At 30.4% G+C, this 24,974-nt stretch overlaps 3 protein-coding genes across 3 annotated transcripts; 1 reads left to right on the top strand and 2 right to left on the bottom strand.

The window, feature by feature from the left end:
- Positions 1-2,555: 2,555 nt before the first annotated feature.
- On the bottom strand, positions 2,556-5,979 carry LOC133174534 (uncharacterized). The gene is made up of 8 exons (XM_061309647.1): positions 5,492-5,979; positions 5,247-5,368; positions 4,998-5,089; positions 4,864-4,904; positions 4,058-4,216; positions 3,789-3,905; positions 2,985-3,611; positions 2,556-2,615 (listed from the first exon to the last, which is right to left on the bottom strand). The coding sequence occupies exons 1-8, from the start codon at positions 5,969-5,971 to the stop codon at positions 2,556-2,558; spliced, it is 1,698 nt and encodes a 565-aa protein (XP_061165631.1). The 5' UTR covers positions 5,972-5,979.
- A 1,029-nt stretch (positions 5,980-7,008) lies between these two features.
- On the bottom strand, positions 7,009-8,793 carry LOC133174533 (uncharacterized). Its single transcript, XM_061309645.1, has 3 exons — positions 8,161-8,793; positions 7,369-7,521; positions 7,009-7,032 (listed from the first exon to the last, which is right to left on the bottom strand). Exons 1-3 carry the CDS (start codon positions 8,791-8,793, stop codon positions 7,009-7,011), a joined length of 810 nt encoding a protein of 269 aa, XP_061165629.1.
- Positions 8,794-9,181: 388 nt separating this feature from the next.
- LOC133174532 (early endosome antigen 1-like) lies at positions 9,182-18,686 on the top strand. The gene is made up of 9 exons (XM_061309644.1): positions 9,182-9,681; positions 16,449-16,705; positions 16,794-16,850; positions 16,978-17,046; positions 17,188-17,374; positions 17,611-17,682; positions 17,759-17,875; positions 18,116-18,187; positions 18,360-18,686. Exons 1-9 carry the CDS (start codon positions 9,466-9,468, stop codon positions 18,684-18,686), a joined length of 1,374 nt encoding a protein of 457 aa, XP_061165628.1. The 5' UTR covers positions 9,182-9,465.
- Positions 18,687-24,974: the final 6,288 nt, after the last annotated feature.

Below are 24,974 nucleotides of genomic sequence, written 5' to 3'. Positions count from 1 at the left end.
ACAGCACTCATAACAATTCGTTATCCCAGTGTCTCTCTTTTTACCGATACCGGACACTACATGAACTATTTTACAGCTCTTTAAAAATATATATTTCATATATAATGCAATCCAGAATAAAAAAGGAAAATCCAGGAGTACCTTTTCTAGATTTCAAATTAAAAATACATGTATTATTTAAACATTTATTGCTTTAATTGCTTTAGATGATTATTCTTTATGACAAAATACAGAAAACATGGTAATATAAATACATGTGTAGACAATAGAGTACAATTTCTTTATCATATTATATTTGGATCACTGAATTGTACTGGCCTAAGGATAACCTTTACCCATCTTCATTTTGTGCCCCCCCCCCAAAAAAAAATCTTTATTATTCCTCTGGAGGAATATTCCTCCATTGTCACAGTCCTGATGTACAAAAAAAACTTGCATGTATCACATCTGAACCAGTAGAAACACTCAATTACAAGACGAAGGAATAATTCTCCATCATTAGGTATAGAAAAAATACATTGGGGAACATTCCTATATTGGTAATGGATAGTGATGGAAAAATACACATAGAGGAACATTACTCTATCTTAATGTTTATTACAATTAATACATACGGGAACATTCCTCTGGAACTGATGTACAAAATAAATTATAGGGGAACATTCTTCTATATGTAAGTATACTGATAAAAAAAATGTTACATAGAGGAACATTCCTCTATCAGTAATGGATACTGAAGTACAAAAATAGAACATAGGGGAACATTCCTCTATATGTAAGGGATACTGATAAACAAAATGTTACATTATATAAATAGTGCACGTTTTTGAGGGTAACAGTTGAAATTGACACCCCAAGGAAAACCATTGTCAACCGACGCGTCAGCGGAGGTTGACAATGGTTTTCCGAGGGGTGTCAATTTCAACTGTTACCCTCAAAAACGTGCACTATTTATTTTATTATACTGAATGTCTTATTGATTTCGGATGTCATAAAAAAATTCGGAGATCGTCGTTAAGTTCACGCTTAGAAAGCTTTCAAACTCCCCGCTTCTATTTTTCTCAATAAGAAAGCTTCGGAAAAGATTTACCAACCTCTTTATTGTTTGTTTGCTACTCAAAAAGTCCTTTATCATCTCAAGTTTGATGTTTCGTCTGTCGTTTGTTGTTTTCAAGTAAGCTACATCGGACGCAAGCTTTTATTGACGTCGTTTATTCGGCTTCTTTCAAACGCACAACCGACGTTTTGAGAATTCTACGGTGAACCGTACGCGCATGATTTGAACGCATGTGATATTTTCGTAATGTTACCCGTTGTCAAGTGTGTTGCTAACGCTGAGGGTAACATTACGGATTGTTAAATGCGTCTAAACCAATCAGATTTTAGTATTTAACATGAAAGTATAATAAAGAGGAATATTACTCCATCTTTATGTAATCCTCTTTCGGTAATGGGTACTGATTAACAAAATGTCTACATACTGGAACATTACTCTATTTTCAATAATATTTGGTGCACATAGTATTTGGAGGAATTCCTATTTGAAATAATACATAGGGGGTAATTACTCCATCATTTTATTATATGTGAACAATTAAAATTGGTGTGATGTTCTTTATCCCATAATTTTAATAAATGGAGGAAAATTCCTCCAACATCTTCTGATCCTGATATACAAATGGTCGATATAATTAAGCTAACATGTGTAAAAGTATGTATAATACAGTAAATAAAAACGATAAGTTCATCTTTGAAAACTAATTAATATTGATATATATTTCGACAACCTTATACAAAAAGTTACTACTTACAAAATAGAGTACAATCCTGCATTATTATGTGATGCCATGAAATGAGATAGCAATTTTTGCATGGAGAAATAATCATCCTTAATCCAATATGTACAATTTAAAAAAAATCCCAAGATTGGGGATCAATAGACCTTTAAACACTTAATGCATGGATGAGTTCCCAGTTGAAAATAAAACATAGAGGAACATTACTCCATCATTTTTTCATGTTAACAAATAAAATTTTTGTAATCTATATAATCTTGAGATATTAATACAATGTCATGTAGAAATATTCCTCTATGATCATCATCATTTTTGATAATTATAAACAAAGTTTAATGAAAAAAGAATACCATCTTTTTTCTTTTCCTGTTTATTCCAAATTCACGTAGAAATTTGTTTACAAGTGAAAATAGATCAAAATTCCCATTTTTAGAAAATAAGAAACATTTTATCCATCTTGATGTAGGTATTAATGTTAAGTAAGAATTAATTAATTATAATTTTTTTTACTTATTTCATTCTTATACTCTTAATAGTTTGTAGATGTAAATCAAAAATAACAAAAATGAAAGAAGTTAAATAATAACTACATTCTACCTAACAATACGTAATAAAATATCACTTCTAACCCCTGCTGAATTCTTCATCAAAATTTCGTGCAGATGGAGGTGTGCCACTGAAGCCTTTCTTCACTCTTTCTTAATGCAAAGATTAACTTATGACATTGTTTGATGAATCAATTTCCATTAATCCTCCAATTTATTTCTTTTCCTGTTTTTTCTTCAACTTCTTCTTAGGTTTTGCCTTTGAAAGGACTATCTGAATTTACACAAATGTAACAGAAAGTTATACACAACTTAAAATTAAAATGTATATTGTGCAAAACTTTTTTTTTACTTTGATTAGTACAGGTGAAAAAAGTGAAGAAAATGAACAGAGATCGATAGCTAAAAAACCCCACACAAATAATTGTAATGCATAATACTCTGTGAACATGCAGGGCATAAAACACAGACCCTCTGAAATTCCAGAGGTGGGATCAGATGTCTAGGATGAGAAAGTATCAACTGTCAACCAGTCACAACCGCCGTGAGCCCTATGTATACATGTGTTTATGTATATGCAGATTAATTGACAACATCCCAATAATTAACTTACAATACATATTGAAAATGTTTTTGCACATACCTTATGGTCATCAAGCTCTCTGTCTAGCAGTTCATATAAATGGCTCTCAATGTCCTCATTAAAGCTTTCTTTTTGCTTCTGTTTGTTCACTAATTTTGGTAATAACCAGTCTGCCTCTCTTCTGGCATAATCAACCATCACTTCATTGTCATCTTTTACAAGTTGTAAGTATTGTAAATACTGCTGCCACCATTTGTACTCGCCATCTCTAGACATTTGGTATTGTAGTTTTTCGATGTTTTTCCTTATGGCTGCTGTATCAATTTTATGGAAGTTTGGAGGTATGAGTATTTGTGGTTTGCCAGAAGGGACTGCATGAAGCATAGTTTCTACAGTGGGAGTCCATGGTCGACTGCTGTTGGGCCGGTAGTGCATAACAACTCTCTGGGATATGTCTCTGCTGAACTTAAAATGAAGTGGTTTGGAATGTTTTTTGATCTGATTCAAACATGGTTCCAGCCAGGTTTTGATGTCAAAAAGACCTCTTAATTGCTTAGCTCCATTTAGAAGTGAAAGAAGTTTTGGCATCGTCTCTGCATCAGATTTTCTCAACTTCATTGATAATTGGGAAAAGGAAGCATCAATGTCTTCATGAGTATGCCCTACATGGAGAAATGATAAATGGACCTAAAAGAAAAAAAATCAAGCTATTTATTTATATAAAGTTATTATTATTTTTTATTTTGACACATGTATATGCAACAATGTTTTTGGTTAACTATGATTTTTTTTTTCAATTAAAGAAATACATGAAATATAAAAATTAAATTCTATAAAATTGGTAAAAGACTGCAATATACCTACTTCTTTGAATATATCCAAAGTAACAAGTAGCTCACAGAAACCAAGGACAAATTTATTCTTATTTTCTCTGGCACAGTTGTCAGCTTGAATGTAAAACGTGCTCTGTAGAAATCCAGTCTGTAATTATTTTCAAAATTTTCATGTGAATGCTGAACACTGTTTAGTTAAATACTTTAGTTCAATTTCTATGAGTTTGTTTTCTTTTTCAATATAAGGACTTTTCCAAATTTTAAGACAAAAAATTTTAATATTAGATAATTAAATCTTACTTTTAATAAAGCCTTGTATGTGCTTTTCAATATGATATTCATTACTAGATTTGCATCATGCATATATTCATTAATATCCACATACAAATCTAGTGATTCTAGTCCATGATTCAATACTCCTTGAATATGAGTCTTCAAAAAACTGTTTGGGTCAACACCCTATATAAAGAAATAAATTCTTGTATGAAACAGACTGAAAACAATCTGTGTTGTATTCTAAGTACATATTGAAATGTTTGAACTGTATATGTATATACTGAAATACTAGTACAAATCCACAATGCTCGGTAATTACAGATACAATTTTAAAAAGAAACATGCAAACTTTTAGTAAAGCTTTCGCGCCTTAATTTCAAATCTTCGGAAGCTTTTGAAAAATTGAAATGAAAGCGCTAAAGCTTTACTTTACATTTTTGTATATATTTTTTAATTGTATCTATCTATCTCACATGTTGACTCCTTTACAGTTTATACAATTAATGTTGGTCATATGATTTCATTTTAATATCAACAGTTGTGACGTCACAATGGTTTTTGTATGAAAGTGATGACGTCAAATAAATTGAATTCATGTATAAAAAAGTGTAAAACGCGATAATTTTTTGTAAAACAAGAAAGAGGATTGAAGCTCTCATTGCCTGTGGTTGGATGTGTCATATCAGAGTTTTGTGTTTTATATCCCTGAGCCAGGGATATGAAACACACAACTCATTAGATATGGGTCATATCCAATCACAATCTATGGGAGATCCTATAAATATCTATACTATCTTGAATAAAAATAGAAATATGCGTATTGTAAATACCTTCATAAGTCTTCCTGTGAAATGTGGCAAATTAGTTTTACCTGTAAAAAATATCAGTATATTAATGGTCAGAAAATGAAATTTGTATTTTATAATTAAAAAAAAAATGATATCAAAACTTGTATGAAACTTACTCTGGTCCATGCCATCAATGATAATACTAAGAAAATGGCTGGGGTTGCCCCTAGCCAATTCCCTTTTCTTGTAGTAGTATCTTCTCTCTTTCCTTTAAGGAACAATAGACATATCTGTTTATTATTTGCTATAACACTAATTGAAAATATGTATCATGTATTTTTTTTCTCTAGACAGTCTATATAAGTATGTATTTATGAACAATTCAAAAGATCCCCACAAAAATTGGTCAATTTGCTATTGCTTACATTTGCCTTTGATTATGAACAGACATCATATCTTTTAGCTTTCCTCTTTTAACAGGATCCCGTGTTTTTTCTAGCTCTCGTTCAATGTGCACACATGTACTACATCTAGAAAATGAATTTGTCTGAAAAGAAAATTATATGCAATTTTTATTTCATAAAAGTGATATTTAATTTTTTAAAGAGTTACTTTTAATATGTAATTATGTGCATTGCAATGTTGTAACAATAGGATTTTGAAATGATACCTGCTTAATCTTCAACTTTGGAAAGTCTGTTTTCCAAATTTCATAAAATGCTGACCGGCTGACAGTGTATGCATATTTGATGGATATTTCTATTTTCTGTATTTTTTCATCAACATATAAATCATAAAGATCACTTTTTCTTGTCTTGAATGGCAGCATCATATCGCCATTATCAGGCATTCTGTCTGCATGAAAATACTCATAATTTTGCAACCAGACAATGGCTCCTTCTCTTGCCATCCCAAATCCTCTGGCATTTCTATAGCAAGCTGCTGATTTTCCTTCTGAAGCTTTTTTGCAATACTTGTAGTAGAAGTTTTTGTTTATTTTGAGCAGCAGTTTGAAGCAAGAAGAACACACATTGTGGCCACCATCGATTGTAAATGTGGCCAATCCCCTTTGATACTTAGATTCTTTTACTTTATCCATAAACCATTCAACTCGTTGGTCAAAACTCTTTGTCCAAAATCTGTATCTCATACTTCTCATCATTTTTTCATCGACATGTTTTAAGCAAGTCTGACGGCAATTATTTTTTTTCTTCATGGCCAACGAAATGTCTTTTAATGCTTTTTTTAAAAGGATGGAACTATTCTTTTTCTTGATTGATTTTAGCTTTTTTGTTCTTACATTTTCCTCAAAACTTGCATTGTAAATGCTTATATCACTGATATTTAGGCTTTTGTCTAGATGACTTCCGTTCATCTCATCCTAAAATGAGAACCAAAGTTGGAACCCCTTAATGTACATATTACATAGTTATATAAAGTGTACATTGATTAAATCATATCATAACATAAAATAAAAGTAATTTTACAAGCACAGTAAAACTGTTTTCATTCAACTAAAGAGAATGTTTGTTTCAATATGTAACATCATCATGTAACTTCATTTAACAGCATAACTTTGCATTAAACACAACTGTAACAATTGTACATGTAATACATGTATATTACATTAAAACACACACTAATTTTATGTCCCACTGAGATGACAGATAGGTGCAAAAGTTTTGTCAGTGTGATTACGGTATAAACATAATACATAATAATTTAAATGTTTTATCAGACAGAGGCATTGTTTTTTTTTTTCAATAAACAATATAATTAACAAAGCTGCAGATTGGGCGCTGTGTCATGACTCTTTTTTCTAATTACTCATTGGAAATGCACAACAAACATTAGAAATTTATACATCATTGAAATCTTTATACCAAGGTTGACATAATTCGTTCTCATCTGGTTATGTTAAATAAACAATATCTGATTTGTATATCATTTGCCATAGAAGAACCTGCATTTTATTAATTTTAATAGCATAAATTTTCTTAAGAAAGCTTTAAAAAATATTTCAACTGTTACCTGAATTTTTGGTGAAACTTGATTCAAGTTTAAATTCCTGTGTGCAGACTTGACTTTTTTTGGTGTTGATGTCAGTTGTAAAAAATGCTCCCTCTCATAATGCAAAATATCCTATAAGTTAAATCAATATATAAGTAGACATATGTAAAATGAAAATCATTGAATAGTATCAAATGCTACCTGTTAAACAATAAAACTTAGTGTTTATAACCTTAAGGTGGAAATTTGTTGAAAATATTGCAGCATTCAAAATAATATATAGCTTTATAATATCAAAATTTATTTACATTCTAACACTTTGCTTTCTTACATTTAATTTAGTTTTTTTAAACTCTACAATTATAAAAAAAATCTTAATAATTGAAGGCTTTAAAACCTCACAGTGAGCCAGTCTTTCTTATAGCAAATATCAACGCCAATAAGTATCATGCAGGATACATGTATTTTAATTTTCTTTAAAACTAGGAATCTGGGACTAATACTTATCCACAGTTTTGCAGTTTTACATTGTATTACCTCATTTTCAAAATCAAAAGGATCTTCTTTTTGTTCACTTTGTATACAGCCTGTACCAGGATTTTCTTTTACATGACACTTGAAACATTCAACTGATCCACTGGCATCACTATCTTCAAAACTCATGCTTTTCAATATGTCAGATAGATTTGACTAAAAGAAAAATATTAATACAAACAATTAAAATTGTGTGACTAAAAGATAAATAATTTTGTAGTGTAAAAAACTTATATGTTTAAATCATCACTACATTAAGAAAGAAATCAAAATTTGTTACAAAAATTCAATATCAAATTTAAATAAAAATAAGACTATACATTTTTAACTGGTTTTCTGCCCAGTGTAAAATACTGCAGATTTGGATGAAAAAATATCAACCAAAAATTTCAGTTCACTTAACATGTAATTGTAGACATTATAAAAAGAATAGTGATTTATATTCGAAGGGACTTTTTAATCAACCAGATTTTGATTGAGAAAAAATAAAAAGGAGAGAAAATAAACCATTTCTAGTTGAACTTGAATATCTTTAAAAAGTATACATACAAATAATATCAAGCCAGCAATGCATAAGCATCAAAATAATGACTTTTTTTTTAAATTACTTGTCTTTTTTATTGCAAGTGTCATTTAACAATTAATTTCCATTGTTTCTTTTCTAAATACAGTTTTAGTTTAAGATACACTTTTAACTGTAATAGATGATCTTAATTTATGTTGTAAAATAAAGGTTGATACAGTGTAATAGATTTTTCTAATGGTAAAGATTGAAAATTACATTGCGCAACTCACCATTGAAATGTCGAATTTTGTCTCATCCTTTTCATTTTGTTTATCAAGATCAATGAAAATAAAAGGCTCATATTTATGATTTTCATCTTCCAACACTGGTAATTCACTCTCTGCTCTGGACTTGTTGACAGATGTAACAACATCATAGTGGTCACCATTCTTGTGATGCAGATAAATTGCTAAATCTGTGTTTTTATTCATTGGTTTAAATTCTAACCAGTCATATATTTTTCCATGTTTTGAATAAACAAAAATCGTACAATTTAAACACTTTGCAGCAAAATAAAGTTCTATGTCAGTCCCCCATACACGATTTTCCCTCATCCGAGTTCTTTTTAAATAATCATCTGGAGTCTCATCACGTACAATAGGATCTTTGCTATTCGCAATAAATGATGTGATTATGTTCCTGAAATACATGTGAAGGTCTTCATTACCACTGACTGAAAGTGCAAGACTTCTGAACAAACAATTCCCATCTCCTTTGATTTTGAAACAAGTAGATGGCTCTCCTAAATAAGAGTTTGGTTCATAAATCAAATCAGCTCTTTCAATAAAAGAAATTCCAAGTTCATTACAAGTTTCTTCTTGCCAGTCTTTGGAAACAGGGGTAAATTTTCTAGGACTGGCCATTATTGAATAGATCCTAAATGAGTGCAAAAAGAATTTTCAACTGTTTAATAGCCATGCACTGTGGTTTGATAAAATCACACATTATGATTGGTCAAATTTACTCAGCACAGCACTGTGATTGGTTGAATTATATAGTTGTTTCACTTAGAAGCATTAGGTTAAAGATCCTCTGCAGAATAAAGCATACGGCCCTGTAGATTAATTATCGAACTTCAAGATGTCCCAAGATACCAATATACCAGAAGAAGAAATTTTCAAAAGTATAGATGCTGACATAATTCAGAAATCATTGAAAGGTATGTTCTACATAACAAATTGTTCACTTAATTAATACAAAACAAAGTATTTCTGAAATTACTGTGATATATGCTTCTTATTGTAGGGAGTCATGTCAAAGTACACATTGATAACCTTATTTCTCCAGTCAATGATCATTGCATTAGATTGCTGAATGAAAATCATGTGAATGAACTGGTTGAGTCATTTACGAAAAACTTCAAGCCTTATACTACATTGGTTGGACTTGTAAATGAGGATTTTACAACTGATGACCTTGCAACACCAGGAAAAAAACATATAGAGGTTCTTGGTGGAAACCACACAAGAGCGGCATTACAGAAAATTTTAAATTCTGGTGAATGCACTCTTAAAGAACAATATGAGTTTGTTTATATGGATATATACCAAAACTTGACAAAAGATCAGGCTCTGTTTCTTGCATACAAACATAATGAGCTCCATGAACACTCTCAGGAGTTGAGCTTTGCAGAGAAAGTCTGTTTTTTTCATAGACTGTTTCTAAATTGTCAGAGGAATTATGCTGGACAACCCCATAAAACTATATCAACTAAATGGAGATCCGACATTGCAGCAATTATGAACAAATCTGTAAGTACAAAGTTTTTTTTTCTATTTAAAAAGTATACATATGAAAAAAGTGAAGATAATGAACATTGATCAATCTCAAAGATAAACTTCAAGTACAAACAATATAAATCTGTAAACAGGGTAAAAACACCCCCTGGAAATTCCAGAGGTGGGATCAGGTGCCTATATGAGCATGCTTGATTGTGATTGCAAATTGCAAGAATGAAAAAAAAATGATATTGTCTTTGTTTACCAACCTGTTAATCAATGCATGTCTTACTAATTACCATGTAATATCTGTGTGAGAGGGTGTGTGTATATGTCAGTGATAATACAGTCACGTCCCATTATATGTACGTTTGTGAAGTGAAAACTGAGAATTAAATGGGATGGGGTGGGGAGGGTGGTTCTCTATTAAGTAGCTAATGACCGCTATTGACTAAGATATCTAAATAAAACACTTTTGATTTTTTATGTGCATCAGATGATAGTTCAATTTAGTTTTAAGTCGATATATCCTGGAAAAAGAGGATGTATTTACTTATAAAATATAAAAATTGAAAAAAAGATAAACCGGAGTATAGCTTAATTTTATCAAGAATTTTGCAAAAATAAATAATTTTGCAACTTCAATTATTTTCTTACATATGCGATGGAAACTATTAAGAGACAGGGAATTTTAATAATAAAAAACGGAACAATTCTGAAGAAACACATTAGTTTTTAATAATTTTAAAAGCAGCTTAGAGTTATTGTCAGTTAAATGGACTGAATGAAAGATATCACAACCACATGTGTTAAAATGCACATTATCTTTTAAAACTTTCAAATACAAGTATACATAGTATGATTAAAATGAGAATTAAAAAATTAATCATATAAGAATCCATAAATAATCAAAAAATTCTTTTTTTTTTTTTTTTTAATAAATTAAGATATATTTTAAGCCTTAATTATCTTAGCTTTGTTCAAGCAAACTTTCTTGCCCCAACTCAAGAATTAATACACTGCTAATTTGTCATTAGTCATTAGTGATTACTTGAACTACAATAGCATAAATTATCTGGTTCACACATGAGGCAAAAAAAGATTTATCAATTGCATATTGGCCAGCCATCGCCAGGATTAGCATAAATTTGGTATAAAGATGATGTTGAAATGTTGCAATGAATTTAAAACAACCAAAATGCTTGCGTAAAATACTTTATAGAACCTGAAAAAAGGATGACACAGATTTGTTTGAGTTCACGAGACAAGTGATGTACATTATCACCGTAAAATATTTTTTAAAAAGTTTTGGGCAATATTTAATTGGAATTCCAAACTGATGCTATAATTAAAAACAGGTGACCTCCCAAGGGTCGGGAAGAAATAGAAAACCTAAGAAGAAATAAAATTGTAATGTAGGGCGCTGAAGTCTTACGCTGTTCAAACTGTCAGAAATGTCATATTCCATGAAACAGAATCAAATACAGAGCACCCCCGGTTAGGTCACGCTGTCCAAAGATGAAAGAGAAAATGATCTTTATACACATACGCTAAAGTTACAGTAAAGGGCAATGACCCCCAAAAATTCTATGACTATAATGCCAAACCAATGCTGGAATCAAAAGCAACAGTAGCCAATTCAGTGTGCAAAGGGGCGGAGGGAGGGGGGTGGACTCCCTTAAGTTTGGATATTTAGAGTTATTTAAGTTACGTAGTACATGTAAATGATCTTGGACACCCTAGTAAACATGTATAATTCTTCTAACGCTGGAAGAAATAAGTTAAACTTTATTACAAATTCTCAAGTAATTGAAACTCATGATCTGTAATTGAACATTATTAAATTTACAAGTAATAACTATTATTTCATTAATTTCATGAAAAATTATGTGTAACTCAAGTTACATTTTATTTACTTCGGAATTACATTTTACCCATAGTCTAATCCTTAAAAACTCAAATGTAAAATTCTTGAAAGTAAATCTTGTTTCTCTACACAATTTTTTCATAATTTTATTGGTATATTTTTAAACACTTTTTGAAACAAAACTTAGCAGTAATCACCAGTACAAACACCCAAGTTTAAAGAAAGCAAAACATATGGCAGGTGTTAAAATTCTTATGGCACTTCAATGTCCTCGAAATAATGGTCTAAAAAAAATAAGGCAATGCATCCTATCTCCTGTATACCTGATCATTGCTGAACATATGACATTTGAAACACAAGTTATGATTAGATGCAACAAAAAAAATCTTTATGAGTGATGAATACTATTGATAACTTCATATTCTATTACACAAGTGCATGTAATTTTTTAATAAATTCTAAATTGATGAAATGTACTGTAGATATACATTTTCCCAGTAATTAAATGTAATTTGTTATTAACTACTTTCGGCTTTTTGGCTGAAATTATGTTTAATTTAATTACATCTGTAAATTGTAGTAGTTGAATAATTCGGCCAAATTAATGTAAATTAATTTACAACTTTAGTGTGAAATTGACCCCATCTCTAAAGGAGAAAGTGGCTTGTCAATAAAAATTTGCTCTTCCCCATTTTGGAGGTTTTTCTAATTTGGACAGTTTTTTTTGTATGTGTTCATTTATTTGTTTATATTTTTTGCATGTCAACAAATTACTGAGTAAGATATTTTGAATGGGTGTACTAAACCCACCCCTCAAATATTCCTGGTTCCAAAGGGGGTCTCACAATGGTATGGTATGCCCAGATGGGAAGAAATGGAAACAAGCTCAATAAAATCAAAATGTAGGGCACTGACATTTTATAACATCTTTCAAACGAGCAATAAAGGTATACAAGGAGACAAAATCCAGACACAGAGCACACCAAAGTGAGGTTAGGCTGTCCACAGTAAAAAGGACAATGATCTTTATACACATATTTTGGGCTGAAGAATCTTAAGATGTGCAGGATAGGACAATGACTCAGAAATTCCTCTTTAACTGGAATCCCAAATTATAATCAGGTGACCTCGTGAGGGTCTGGAAGAAATGGAAATTAAACCAGCAAAAATACAAATAAAAAATGTAGGGCACTAGGATTTTACGTTATTCAAACGTGCAATAAAGATATGCAATAAAGATATGCAAGGAAACAGAAACCAGATACAGAGCACACCAAAATGAGGTTAGGCTGCCCACAGATAGAAAGGACATTGATCTTAAAAACCGTGTTGTTGAGGAATCTGAAGAACCAGCATAAGTTAAAGTAAACAAAATTAGCAGGATTGCAGTGCAATTGCAATAAATGCTAATTGAAAAAAATGTGATAGAGAGGCAAATGCTAGAATCTTTTAACTCTTTTTGTTAACCACTCATATACCGTATAAATGGTATATTTGCGGTTGGCCATATTTTGCGGATAGGACAAAATATATTTTTAAAATATTATTAAGATGTATTTTTTGTAAACATCATCATTTATTCCTACATGTAATTGCTGTAAGTGGTACGTACGACAGGGCCGTAGTATTTCACCTGATATAAATTTAGAACTGATAATTTCCTAGTGAAAAAAATATGCTTACTAGGGTATGAAACATTTATTATTGGAACATATTCACAACCCCCCCCCCCCAAAAAAAAAAAAAAAACAAAAAAAAAACAGAAAGATAGAAGAACAGCATAGCATCTTTTCAGATCTGATTCACCCTGAACATGATTAAGTCAGTATTAAAATACCTTAACATTGTAGTGTTGTACCAAATTTAATGGTGGCCCGGGTGGTGCAGTGATTAGAGTGTTTGCTCTTAAGTCACGAAGTAAGGAGTTGATCCTTACGTTGTGGATTCAAATCCCACTGTGAGACGCGGAGAATGAGACCATATAAAGCGAGGTCCATTGTCACTAAAAAATAGGTGCTGAAAAAAAGATCCCTCACTGGACAATGGCCCTGAGTGCGAAGTAGGTCTAAATTTGCAGCCCTACACCAGCAACTGATTGAGTAAAAAAATCTTGAGGGATGTTAAACAAACAAACAAAAAAATGAACTGAAATTAACATTTTATAGTCAGTTCCTTTAAATGTAGTTTTTGCAGCATAATGCAAGCATTATTGTTGCCACAGAAGTTAAAGATATAGAAATTTATTTGCTACAAATCAGAGTCCAAATTACAAAAATTTCCAACCACAGAAAATACCTGTTATACAGTTTTTCAAATAAGATATCAATAATATATATTTCAATTTCGATGATAATGTCTTCTTTATAAATAATTCCAAAACATTTGTAATTTCTCAAATTATATATATATATATATATATATATATATATATATATATATATATATATATATATATATATATATATATATATATATATATATATATATATATAATTTTATATATATATATATATATATATATATATATATATATATATATATATATATATATATATATATATATATACTCTTATGATGAATGTCTGATATCAGAGGTCTGATATTCTTTTTGGTATGGTGGGATGGTGGGTAAGTGTAAAACACTAAACAAGAAACTATAAACAACAGAATGATAATCCACTGTCCTTAAAATGTCAACAAAGGAGGATAGTTTGTGCTGTTGCTTTAAATTGTGTTAGAAAACAGATGCTGAGTGCAACGGAAACAAGATTTAACCCCCCCCTTTATTATCCCACCAAATGCACAGAGGAATCAATGAGTTCTTGACAGATTAATTAGATATCGGACAGTTGAATAGCAAACAACTGACTTCTAATTATAAATGACAGATATGACCTCAAATCAAACTCAATTTGTTATATAATAGAAAATAAACATAAAATTAAAATAAAAAATATATACATTTTTCCTTGTTAATAATGTTTTATGATCAGTTGTATATAATGTTTTAATATATTGTGTGCCAAAATATTTCCCAGCATCAAATGTTTCATCTCTTTTTAACAAATGTGTGGATTGAATAACAAGACAATGAACACATTCCTCTTTTAAAGACATTTTCAGCTGACCATGCATATTTATTAACAATTTCTGAAATCTTTTTTGTCAGATCATCACAAAAGTTATCATCAACAAAAAATCCTGTGTAAGATAGCAGTGAGGGTCATAAATCTGACCGTTTCTAGCACAGACTGCCCCTTTCTTCGAATTTTAAGGTCATCAGTTATTTTTTGCATTTTGAATTTAATTACGCATTGCATTTCTTTTTTCTGGTTTTGTAGTGCACACTTGCTGTGTTTAATAAAACAAGATATAAACAAGATATAATAATTTTAAGAAAAGTAAATATGAGGAATAATTTGGTGTATCTGTTAATCTGACATCTGGGTTTATTAATAAAAAGGCAGTTAACCTGACATAGCCTTTACCAGCTATAAATCTCTGTAATTTCCAAGTGGTGTAACATAATATGCACATCTGCTCAGTGTAAATAACTGACTCTGGAGCTTCCACTTTGTAAGTTAGGGGGTCAGGGGTGTCAATTATTACACATAGCCTTTTTATCATTTCAAATTCTTTATCAAGAACAGATTTTGAGATTCATGGCCCAGCTGAGTCAAACTTTCAGAAAATATTTGCACAAAACAAATATAACAGAGTGTGCCTTGTAATGGAAAAGAATAACTTTGGATTTTTAAGAACACTAAATTAATGATTATTCACCACTTCATGATTATAATGATTGCATTACTGCCCAACTCAAAACTCTGGGGGATCTTCATTAGTTTGCCAACTTATTTTTCCATTTTTTTTTTGTACCGGGGTATTTTATTATGTTTGTAATAATAAATAAATAAAACATTTGTTGAGCGCCCTATTTAATAAAAATTACTCTAAGGCACTTAACAATAAGATTATAGTAAAATAAATGTACAAGATAGTAATTAAAGTTTTAAAAGGAATAAGAAAATGAAAAATGCATCAAAATGGAGAAACAGACAAGAAAAAGAAGAGTTAAATAAAAATAGGGAAATCTGCGCAGTTATTTGCATGAGGCATTTTTTAAAATAATATATAAAAATTATAGGGGTTTACTTCACTTTCTGAAATTTTGTATATTGTTTCGAATTATTTCAAACACATAAATAGAATTTGCTAAATTTGACTAACTTTTTTTTTTAAAAAAGATACCAGTTATTGAAAGGGTTGAGTTGTTAAAGTAAGAACAACATTTTCTTTAGACAAATTTCTATTTCTACCTTAAACACACAAACTGCTATTTTAATTAATAATAAGCTTAAAAAGATCACTGTTATACATTGATTTGTTTTAAATGTACATCTACACAAGTTATTTATAGTATCACATAAATCACAAATCTTTATTTTTACAACACATTTATTCAATAAAATGTTCTTTTACAGAAAATGTATACAGTAAACCAACATTGTGTTTATTTCTTACTTATCCATAGCAGAAATGTTATATCGATGGGTTTTTAGGGTAACAAAAGAATATTTAAAACTTTGAAAAATTTTCTCTTTACAAATGAAACTATTTCCACCCAATTTAAGAATAATTTCGGCCAGGGATTTTTTTTCATCAGGATGATACAACACATAAAACATATATGTTAACATAATAAACATGTTTATTGTATAAGCAGAAAGAGTTTATTTGTTGCAATTAAAGTAATAAAATCTAAATAATACAATTTTTCATTTGTGTTAATATCCCAAGTTTTATTGAAAAATGTCTGTAATTATCTCAATTATGAAGACTTTTCAAACTTGTAGTAGGCATTTAAGATATGTCCACTATTTGTATTCAATATGCACTGGTTTGACTGTAATTTTTCTCTCTCTCATTTCAGAAAACAGATCTCAAAAACTCTTATAAAGTCCATCTTAACTTAGCAGCCAGCGAAAATGACATTTGGGAACTCATTAAAGATGTCTTCAACGCTTTTGAAAATGGTTGCATTAAAGGCCAAAAAAGAGCTGAGCAGTGTTCTCAGTATTGTTTTTGGCATTTTTCTAAAGTCAAAAACAATGAATTGAAAATCTCCTTGCTTACCAGATTTAAAAATGGAGAAATGATGCCGGAGGAATTTCGAAGTGCTTGTCAGAGGTAATTGCCTCACCTGTAATTTTTTTTATTTAATACAGGCATAAGGGACATATTGACAATATTGTTAAACTTGAATTCAATTTTACAGATGTGAAAGAGAGAATGATCAGAGCAAACCAAGTAAACATGAACCCCTCACTAACCGGTAAGAATACTTGCATAATCCATTTTCAAGGCTCAATACCTATAGAAGGGAAATGCAAATGCTTCAGATTTCTTTGATGAACAAACTGAAATTTTTATGCTATATTTTGCATTTTCGTATGGTGCAGAAGGCAAATGCTACCTAAGAAAAGAAAAGCTGCTGATGTCGTGACAGAAAACCAGGACGAATGCACACAGTAAATTTTCGTTTTTATTTATAATACTTCATTTTGTATACAATGATATATGAAGGACTTTTCTTTTTTTTTTAAATTATTTTTTTAAAGCTAAATGATCAAAGTCAATCTTTAAAAATCATGTATAATATTATATGTCAGGTCAAAGAAAAAAAGTGAGAAGGAAACTGGAGTTCAGACAGAAAATGAAAATTTACTCTATGAGAAAGAAGAGGAAATAAAAAGACTTCAACAGCAAATAACACTATTGTCAGAAAAGCTGAAACATGCTGAACAGTCTGTTGAACAACAGAAAAATTTTCTAAAAGAAAAGGATAGCAAGATTATTGTAAGCGCTTTCTTTCACTCAGATGCCTTAAAGAAGTTAAATTTTTAAATAATGCAATGTGCAAAATATATTCCATATGGATATTTTAATTAATAATTATTCTCAAATTCAATGAACCTATATTTAAAGGGGGTGGGGGCAAATTAGTTTTTTTTTTTTTTTTTTTATAAAAAATTGATTAAAAATACCCCATGAAGTCAATGATCAAAGAAAAGATTTCATTTTTCATTTTCAAGGCCCTGAAGAAGAGTTTACTCGCTATATTAACTAAAGCTGAGGAGCAAAAAGTAACAGAGGCCAATTTGAATGTAAGCTAAAATTCTCTGTGTTTTCTGTGATTTTTATTCTTATTGAATATTGCAATTATTGCATTTTGATTTGCAGAAGACGGTAACTGAATTGCAAGAAAAATTAAAAGATGAAATCCAAAATAAACTGCATGCTGAGGATGCAGCTGCACGTGCCAGACAGAATCTTCAATTGACATCTAGTGGTCATCAAGTAAATTTTTAGTATTCATGTTGTGTTTCAATCAGAATAAAATGTACATATGCATGATTATTTTGCTTGATAGACTTTGCAAATGAAATAAAGCAAGAATAGAGTAGTTTCTACAAAGAACTGAATAAAAGCGAGAACATTTATTTCAAATACTAATTATAGCATGAAAAAAATTATGATTCCTACCGGTACTTTCTTTGCAATAAGACACTATGAAGGCATTTTTTTTTTCAATTATAGAAATGTTTAGAGAAAAATAAGGGTGCTATTTTTGAAGAACGCCCCCAAGAATGCTCAACTAGTGAAAAAAAGGTATTTCCTTTATTTTGATGCCTGTTGTTTTGGTTTTGTGTTTGTAGCAGTGGTGAGGGGGATGACTGCTTAGCATTATAATCATTTAATTAAACTTATTTCATTGAAGGACATTTTATATTCATAAAATTGATGATTAAGCTTTTTAGTGTTTTCCTTACAAACATTGCAGATAAACAAAGGTACCAAGGACAACCAAGATTCAGAAGTAGTTCTTGTTGAGTACACAAAAGGGAAAATCTATTATGCATTAAGGAATAGAACCATCCTGACATACTGCCACAAACATGTCGGAGTAATTCAAGATGATCAATTTTTGCATCGGCCACAAAAGCTATCCTTCAAAATAAATGAGAAGGACCAACAAACTTTTGAAGAAGAGTTTATAATTTTATCAATGAAGGGAGATGTTGAAGAAAAAATGATCAAAATTGACAAGCTTTCAGCATCTATTGATGAGCAATTGATGGCAGTAAACAACTACATCAAGGAAAAATAATATTACAATTTGAATCAAACCTTGGGGAAAATATAGTTACACTAGAGAATATTTTTGTGTGACCACCAGTAAAGATTTTTTTAATGTAATACATGTATAATCCTGACAGTACATGTTCTTTAACAATTTGAAATCATTCGTGCATTTAGTGCAACAATATCAGGAGAAAATGGAAAAATCTTTCTTTCTTTTTTTTTTTTTTGAGAGAGAGTTAATTACACATGTCATTATTCGGTGTTAATAAATTCAAATAAATTCATTCAAGTGAAGCATTTTTTGTTTGCCTTAATAGTAGTCAGAGGCATTTTTCTACCTGCAATATAAAAATGAATAGAACTCAAAGTTCTATGCATGTTTATCACTTATTTCATTTCGATTTCTAGATCCATATCGGAGAGAATATCAGAGAGGAAATGTGTAATTTTTAAAACTAGATACTCCTCTACAACATGTAGAATATATACTTCTCAAATTGATATGCACACCAAGATATATTGAATATGTAAGAATGTTCCCCTATGTATTATAATGACTAGAAAGTCCTGCAAATGTTTTGTACACCAAAGTCCAAGGGAAATGGAGGAATGTTCCTCCAGTGTATTGGCATAAGAGATGAAGAAATCTATGTTGGGATTTTACTTGTACCTATCTGAAGTAAATGAATATTTCTCCATGCAAGAATTCTTCATGTAATGATGAAGAATTGTTCTCTATCTTGTGATTGGGAACTTTTTTATAAGCTTGTCAGAATATATCAATAGTAATCAATTTCTTTATCAATTTAAGATTAAGGTGGATAAGTATGTTTCCAAATGAATCAAAAGATGAACTTATCTGTATTATTTATGGTTTTGTATATATTTTACACAAGTAAGTTTAATTATGTAGACCATTTGTATACCAATACCCAGGTGATGTTAGAGGAACTCTCCTCCATTTATTAAGATAAAAAACATTACACCAATTTTAATTGTTGACATGATAAAATGATGGAGTAATTTGCCCCTATGTATTATTTCAAATAGGAATTCCTCCAAATACTTTGTGTATCAAATACCACTGAAAGTGGAGAAACTTTCCTCTGTGTAACATATTGTAGATCAGTGGCCATAGATGAAAAAGGAATGTTTCTCTATGTAATATTTGTAACATACATAAAGATGGAGTAATGTTCCTCTTTGTAACATTTTGTTTATGAGTACCCCTTACATATAGAGGAATGTTCCTTTATGTATAATTTGTAACATACATAAAGATGGAGATGGAATAATTTTTTGTCTGTGTATTAATTTGTACATCAGTATCCCTTACCGATAGAGGAATGCTCCTCTGTGTAACTTTCTTTTATCTGTATCCCTTACATATAGAGCAATGTTCCCCTATGTTTTATTTTGTACTTCATTATCCATTACCGATAAAGTAATATTCCTCTACGTAACATTTTGTTTATCAGTATCCCTTACATATAGAGGAATGTTCCCCTATGTTTTATTTTGTACATCAGTATCAATTACCAATAGAGTAATATTCCTCTATGTAACATTTTGTTTATCAGTATCCCTTACATATAGAGGAATGTTCCCCTATGTTTTATTTTGTACTTCAGTATCCATTTCCAATAGAGAAGTGTTCCTCTATCATATAGAGGAATGTTCCCCTATGTGTTATTTGTAGCATAGATAAAATGGAGTAATTTTTCTCAATATATTATTTTGTACATCAGTATCCTTTACCGAAAGAGGAATGTTCCTCCATGTATTATTTGTAACACACATAAAGATGGAGTAATGTTCCTCTTTGTTTTATTTTGTTTATCAGTATCCATAACCGATAGAAGAATGTTCCCCTATGCATTATTTGTACCAAAGATAAAAATTGAGTTATAATCCCTTTTGTCACATTTGTACATTACTTTGAACCATTGATAGAGGAATATTCCTCCAGGTATATCTGCCGAGGAAAAAAAACATCATGAAGAAGTAAGAATGTTATTTTCAGGTCTATACAATTAAGCAATATAACTATGCATGGACCTACTAGTAATCTAACTCATTTGAGAAAGAATTTTCATTTGACTTCCAACGAATATTTATTATTTGATTATGTTCATTATTTCATTATATAGGATTATTCCTCTAATTCAATGATTACCATTATCATTTTCATTTGAAAACTCTAAAAAGTACTCCTGGATTTTCCTTTTTTATTCTGGAATGCATTATATAAAATCGGAACGTCGGGAAAAAAATCATCTTTTCTTATATTTGAAATGTTACTAAGATGATTAAACTACAAAATTATATCTGAATCATATAAAAGGAAACACTAACAAAAATATTGAAGGGTAGACTAATAATCTCCTTGACGCCACTTGCCATAAGATACAAAAAAAAAAAAAAAAAAAAATGTATTACTAATGACCTGAAAATCTTTGATCCTCCTAAATATTTATTTTTCCTACCTGTTTGCTCAAGCATCCTGACTCAAACATTGGTTTACCGTTCAGCTGTGTAAATTTTCTGACAAAACATGCCTGAAACACGAAATAAAAGACCCTTTGCAATTGGCCACAACGTTCACCTGAGAAATAGCCAAATTCATGATATTATCGTAAACTGTTACAACCGAATTTCAAATTTTGATGATATTTATATTTTTTGGGGTGGGGTGGGGGTGGATTTGGGGAGGGGTTAATTTTAAATTAAAATTTTTACTATAAATATAACAAAAAAAAAAAAAAATAAAAAATGAGAGAGAGAGAGAGAGAGAGAGAGAGGCGAAATGGATCTCACCTCGCTATCACTACAAGTTGTAATAGTTCTACAATCAGATTGGTCGGGTACCCCATTGCAGCTAAAGCATAGCTGTTTTGATGAGATGACGACAACTACAATCAGAATGCAGTATAACACAGTTATAACGAATGAGATGACGACAACAACAATCAGAATACAGTACAACACGGGTATACCGAACGAGATGACGACAACTATAATCAGAATACAGTACAACATGGTTTTAACAAATGTGATGACGACAACTTCGATCAGAATACAGTAAAACACGGGTATACCGAATCGGATGACGACAACTACAATCAGAATATAGTAGAACAAGGTTATAACGAATCAGCCGGGGTGATTGTAATTCATAACATCCATATGCTGACTTTTATTCATTATTTTCTAAAATATTACAGGGTAAAAAGAAGGCGAATCGTTATATGCATGGATTCGCAATATCCATGTTTGTGTGTAATTTTTTAGTGTATATGTCTCCGTATTTGAAAAAATATATCTTAATCATAATCTGATTGGTTGAGGAGTTTTTTATTTCATTGGAATTGGTTAGGGAAGTAATCTTCTGGAAAATTTTCATTAGCTGATCCTAATTCTTATGAGATGTCATCTGAGACGTTTAAATGTCAAAATGCATAACGGAAGATTAATTTCCTTGATTGTATGAACCAATTTAGCTACTTTTAATACATTTACAATGTAATTCTGGTTTACCCGCTCTTTAATCAGAAATATCCTGGGAAGGAACATTAAAATGTTTTTTTTTTCTGAAATCTATTTCTAAAAATATTGAAATGTGCTCCTCGATGATAATAATGACACACGTGGCTACAGTCCTCATAAAAATTTCATTTCTGATTATAGTTTTTGGTACATGTAAAAAGTATTGATTTTATTTAAAAAAAAATTATGACCAAGGTCAAAGTGTCTCAAAAGTAGGTCAAACTCTTGTCACAAGGAATACACATATGAAATATAAAAGTCCTTGCACCAATCGTTCAAAAGTTATGACCGATGTTAAAGTATCTCAATAGTAAGTCAAATAACAAGGTCAAGGTTACAAGGTAAAAATATGTTGACATCTCAAATAAAAACTGGTCACAAGAAACACACTTGTTAAATAAAAAAGCCTGAAGTTTTTCAAAAGTAGGACAAACTTGAAGGTCAAGGTCATGAGTTCAAAATGATACCCAAAACAAGGCCTTGTACCAGATAATACATACATTAAAAATGAAAGTTACAGCAGAAACCCTTTACATGGCATGACAAAGGTTAAATATTTTGCTGACAAAGAAACAGCTTGACAGATGGGCAAACCAAAAACTATAAACCGAGTCTCCGATTACTGACATAGGCATAAAAAGGAAAACAAAGTAAAGCAACAATTAGGAAAAGTATTTAAGTCTTTCATTCAATACTTTAGAAAAATAAATGCACACTACATCTAGGAAACAATTATTTATAAAAAGAGCAGTTATATATATGGCCTTTAGCAAATTACTATGGCTTTATAATTTCTTTTATATTATGTAAAATGTACTCAACCAGTTGTTAACAGCAAACTGAGGGCCGCAGCAATCAACATGTCTGAAAAATAACAGGTTGTGTAGAATTCTCTTGGACTAATCTCATTCTTAGTCACATTTTACATCAAATAACATGGAAATCTATACATTAAGCAATGCTAAAAACCAACTACATTGTACCTACATTTACAGATTATTCCATACCAAGTCGTTTCCTTACTAGTGCAGAGTGTGATAGGTTTGTGGAGGTTGGGTGGGGGTTGAAGGGGATTTTTATTTTTATATTTTTTAAATGAGTGTGTCATTTACATTTTTTTTTTCATAGAGATTAGTTTTGATACCATTGTGAAATCTTTTTTAATTGTAATAAATTATAACATGGAAAATATTGCACTCTTAAGTTCTGTCACTCTATAGGATAGTATGCATGTGGTTTTATAAGTGCATGTGCACTGGGGTATTTATACAATGTTTTGCAGAGAAAATATTTTAAAAACATATTTTCTCTGCAAAACATTCTATAAATACTCCAGTGCACATGCACTTATAAAACTACATGCATACTATCCTACAGAGCGACAGAACTTAAGAGTGCAATATTTTCCAATTTTAAAATTGATATTGGAGCAATGAAATGAAGGATCGACAGTTCTACAGAGTACTGGATAACAATACGTAAATTATCATATTTATTAATAAGTACATATTTGTACATAAAACGGCACCCGCTTAATTAACGGAGAAATGGTGGCCAGGTTTTTTTTTCTTTTCTGATATATTGAGCTTTTCTTGTTCTTTGTACAAGGAAAGAAATATAATAGATAAATAAACAAGCCTTAATTTGAAAATAGTCTGAATTTTAGAAAAATAACATACTTACCTAGGCTTCCCGTTCACAAGGTGCGAGTAACTTCTCTGATCATATAGATAACGCAGAGCTGGTCAATCGCGTACTTCAACGTCAAGATGGAAGGCGCGGATTTAAACCCTAAGGCATCTAGATTGATTGTATAGGGCACGGATCCAGACCTGCCTTTCCAAGGGCAAGGGTGTAGGGCCATAGCCCCCTTTTCCATTCTTCCACAAAATACTTTAGAAGCTAAATGTTCTTCTAAGTAAAATTTCAAAAAATATCAAAATACTTGTATTTTCATTTACATACAGTACAGTTAGGCAAATTAAAAGAATTTAATACTCTAATATATGTAAATTTTCAAGGTAATATAATAGATATTCTCCTGCAAATTTAATATACTACATATTTGAGATAGAAAAAAAATAATACTTGAAACTTGAAGATATTTTTTTATGTGTAATTGAATATTTAAAACAAGAGTTTTCTTGCGTGTTCTGATACTCATTGGTAGATAAAGAAAACGGTTAAACAGGTAGATACTTTTATGATTTATTGAATATTCAAAACAAGAGTTTTCGTGCGTGTTCCGATTATGTTTTGTGCCACACATGTATAATTCCCTGACGTGGTTGTGTCTACATTTGTTAAATGTAGGATACTCTTTCTTGAAACAGTGACACCATTTTTAATCCATTTAACATATGGTGTGGGATTTCCGGTTACCGGACACCTGAGGTCTACGTCATCTCCGGTTTTTGCTACAGTATTCAGAAGTTGTCCTATTTTTGGTTCCTCTTTTTGAAAAAAAAGAGAAAAAGAAATATAGAATGTATATATAATAGAAACGTGAACAAAAATAAATACAAAGTCTCTCAAAATTTCTCAATTCACTAATAAGAGTAGTTTTATTATAAAAAGTACATTACTCACTGACAATTAAAACTTTTTGATTAGAAGATGGCACTTAAACATTTTGTGACATGTATAAAAATGATTTTTCTTTCGCTAGAATTTTCAATTTGTAAAGATTATATCGCATTCGATATTTAAAATGCCTAAATTAAATATGACAAATTCTACCAGAGGGCGCGCTACAGAGATCTAAATT

Source organism: Saccostrea echinata, unplaced genomic scaffold (genome assembly GCF_033153115.1).
Source record: "Saccostrea echinata isolate AGI-Se365-2 ecotype Australia unplaced genomic scaffold, CSIRO_AGI_Sech_v1 ptg000058l, whole genome shotgun sequence".
Classification (NCBI taxonomy): Eukaryota; Metazoa; Mollusca; class Bivalvia; order Ostreida; family Ostreidae; genus Saccostrea; species Saccostrea echinata.
The sequence above is the reverse complement of the archived record's forward strand: the minus strand, read 5'-3'. Positions and strand labels throughout refer to the sequence as shown.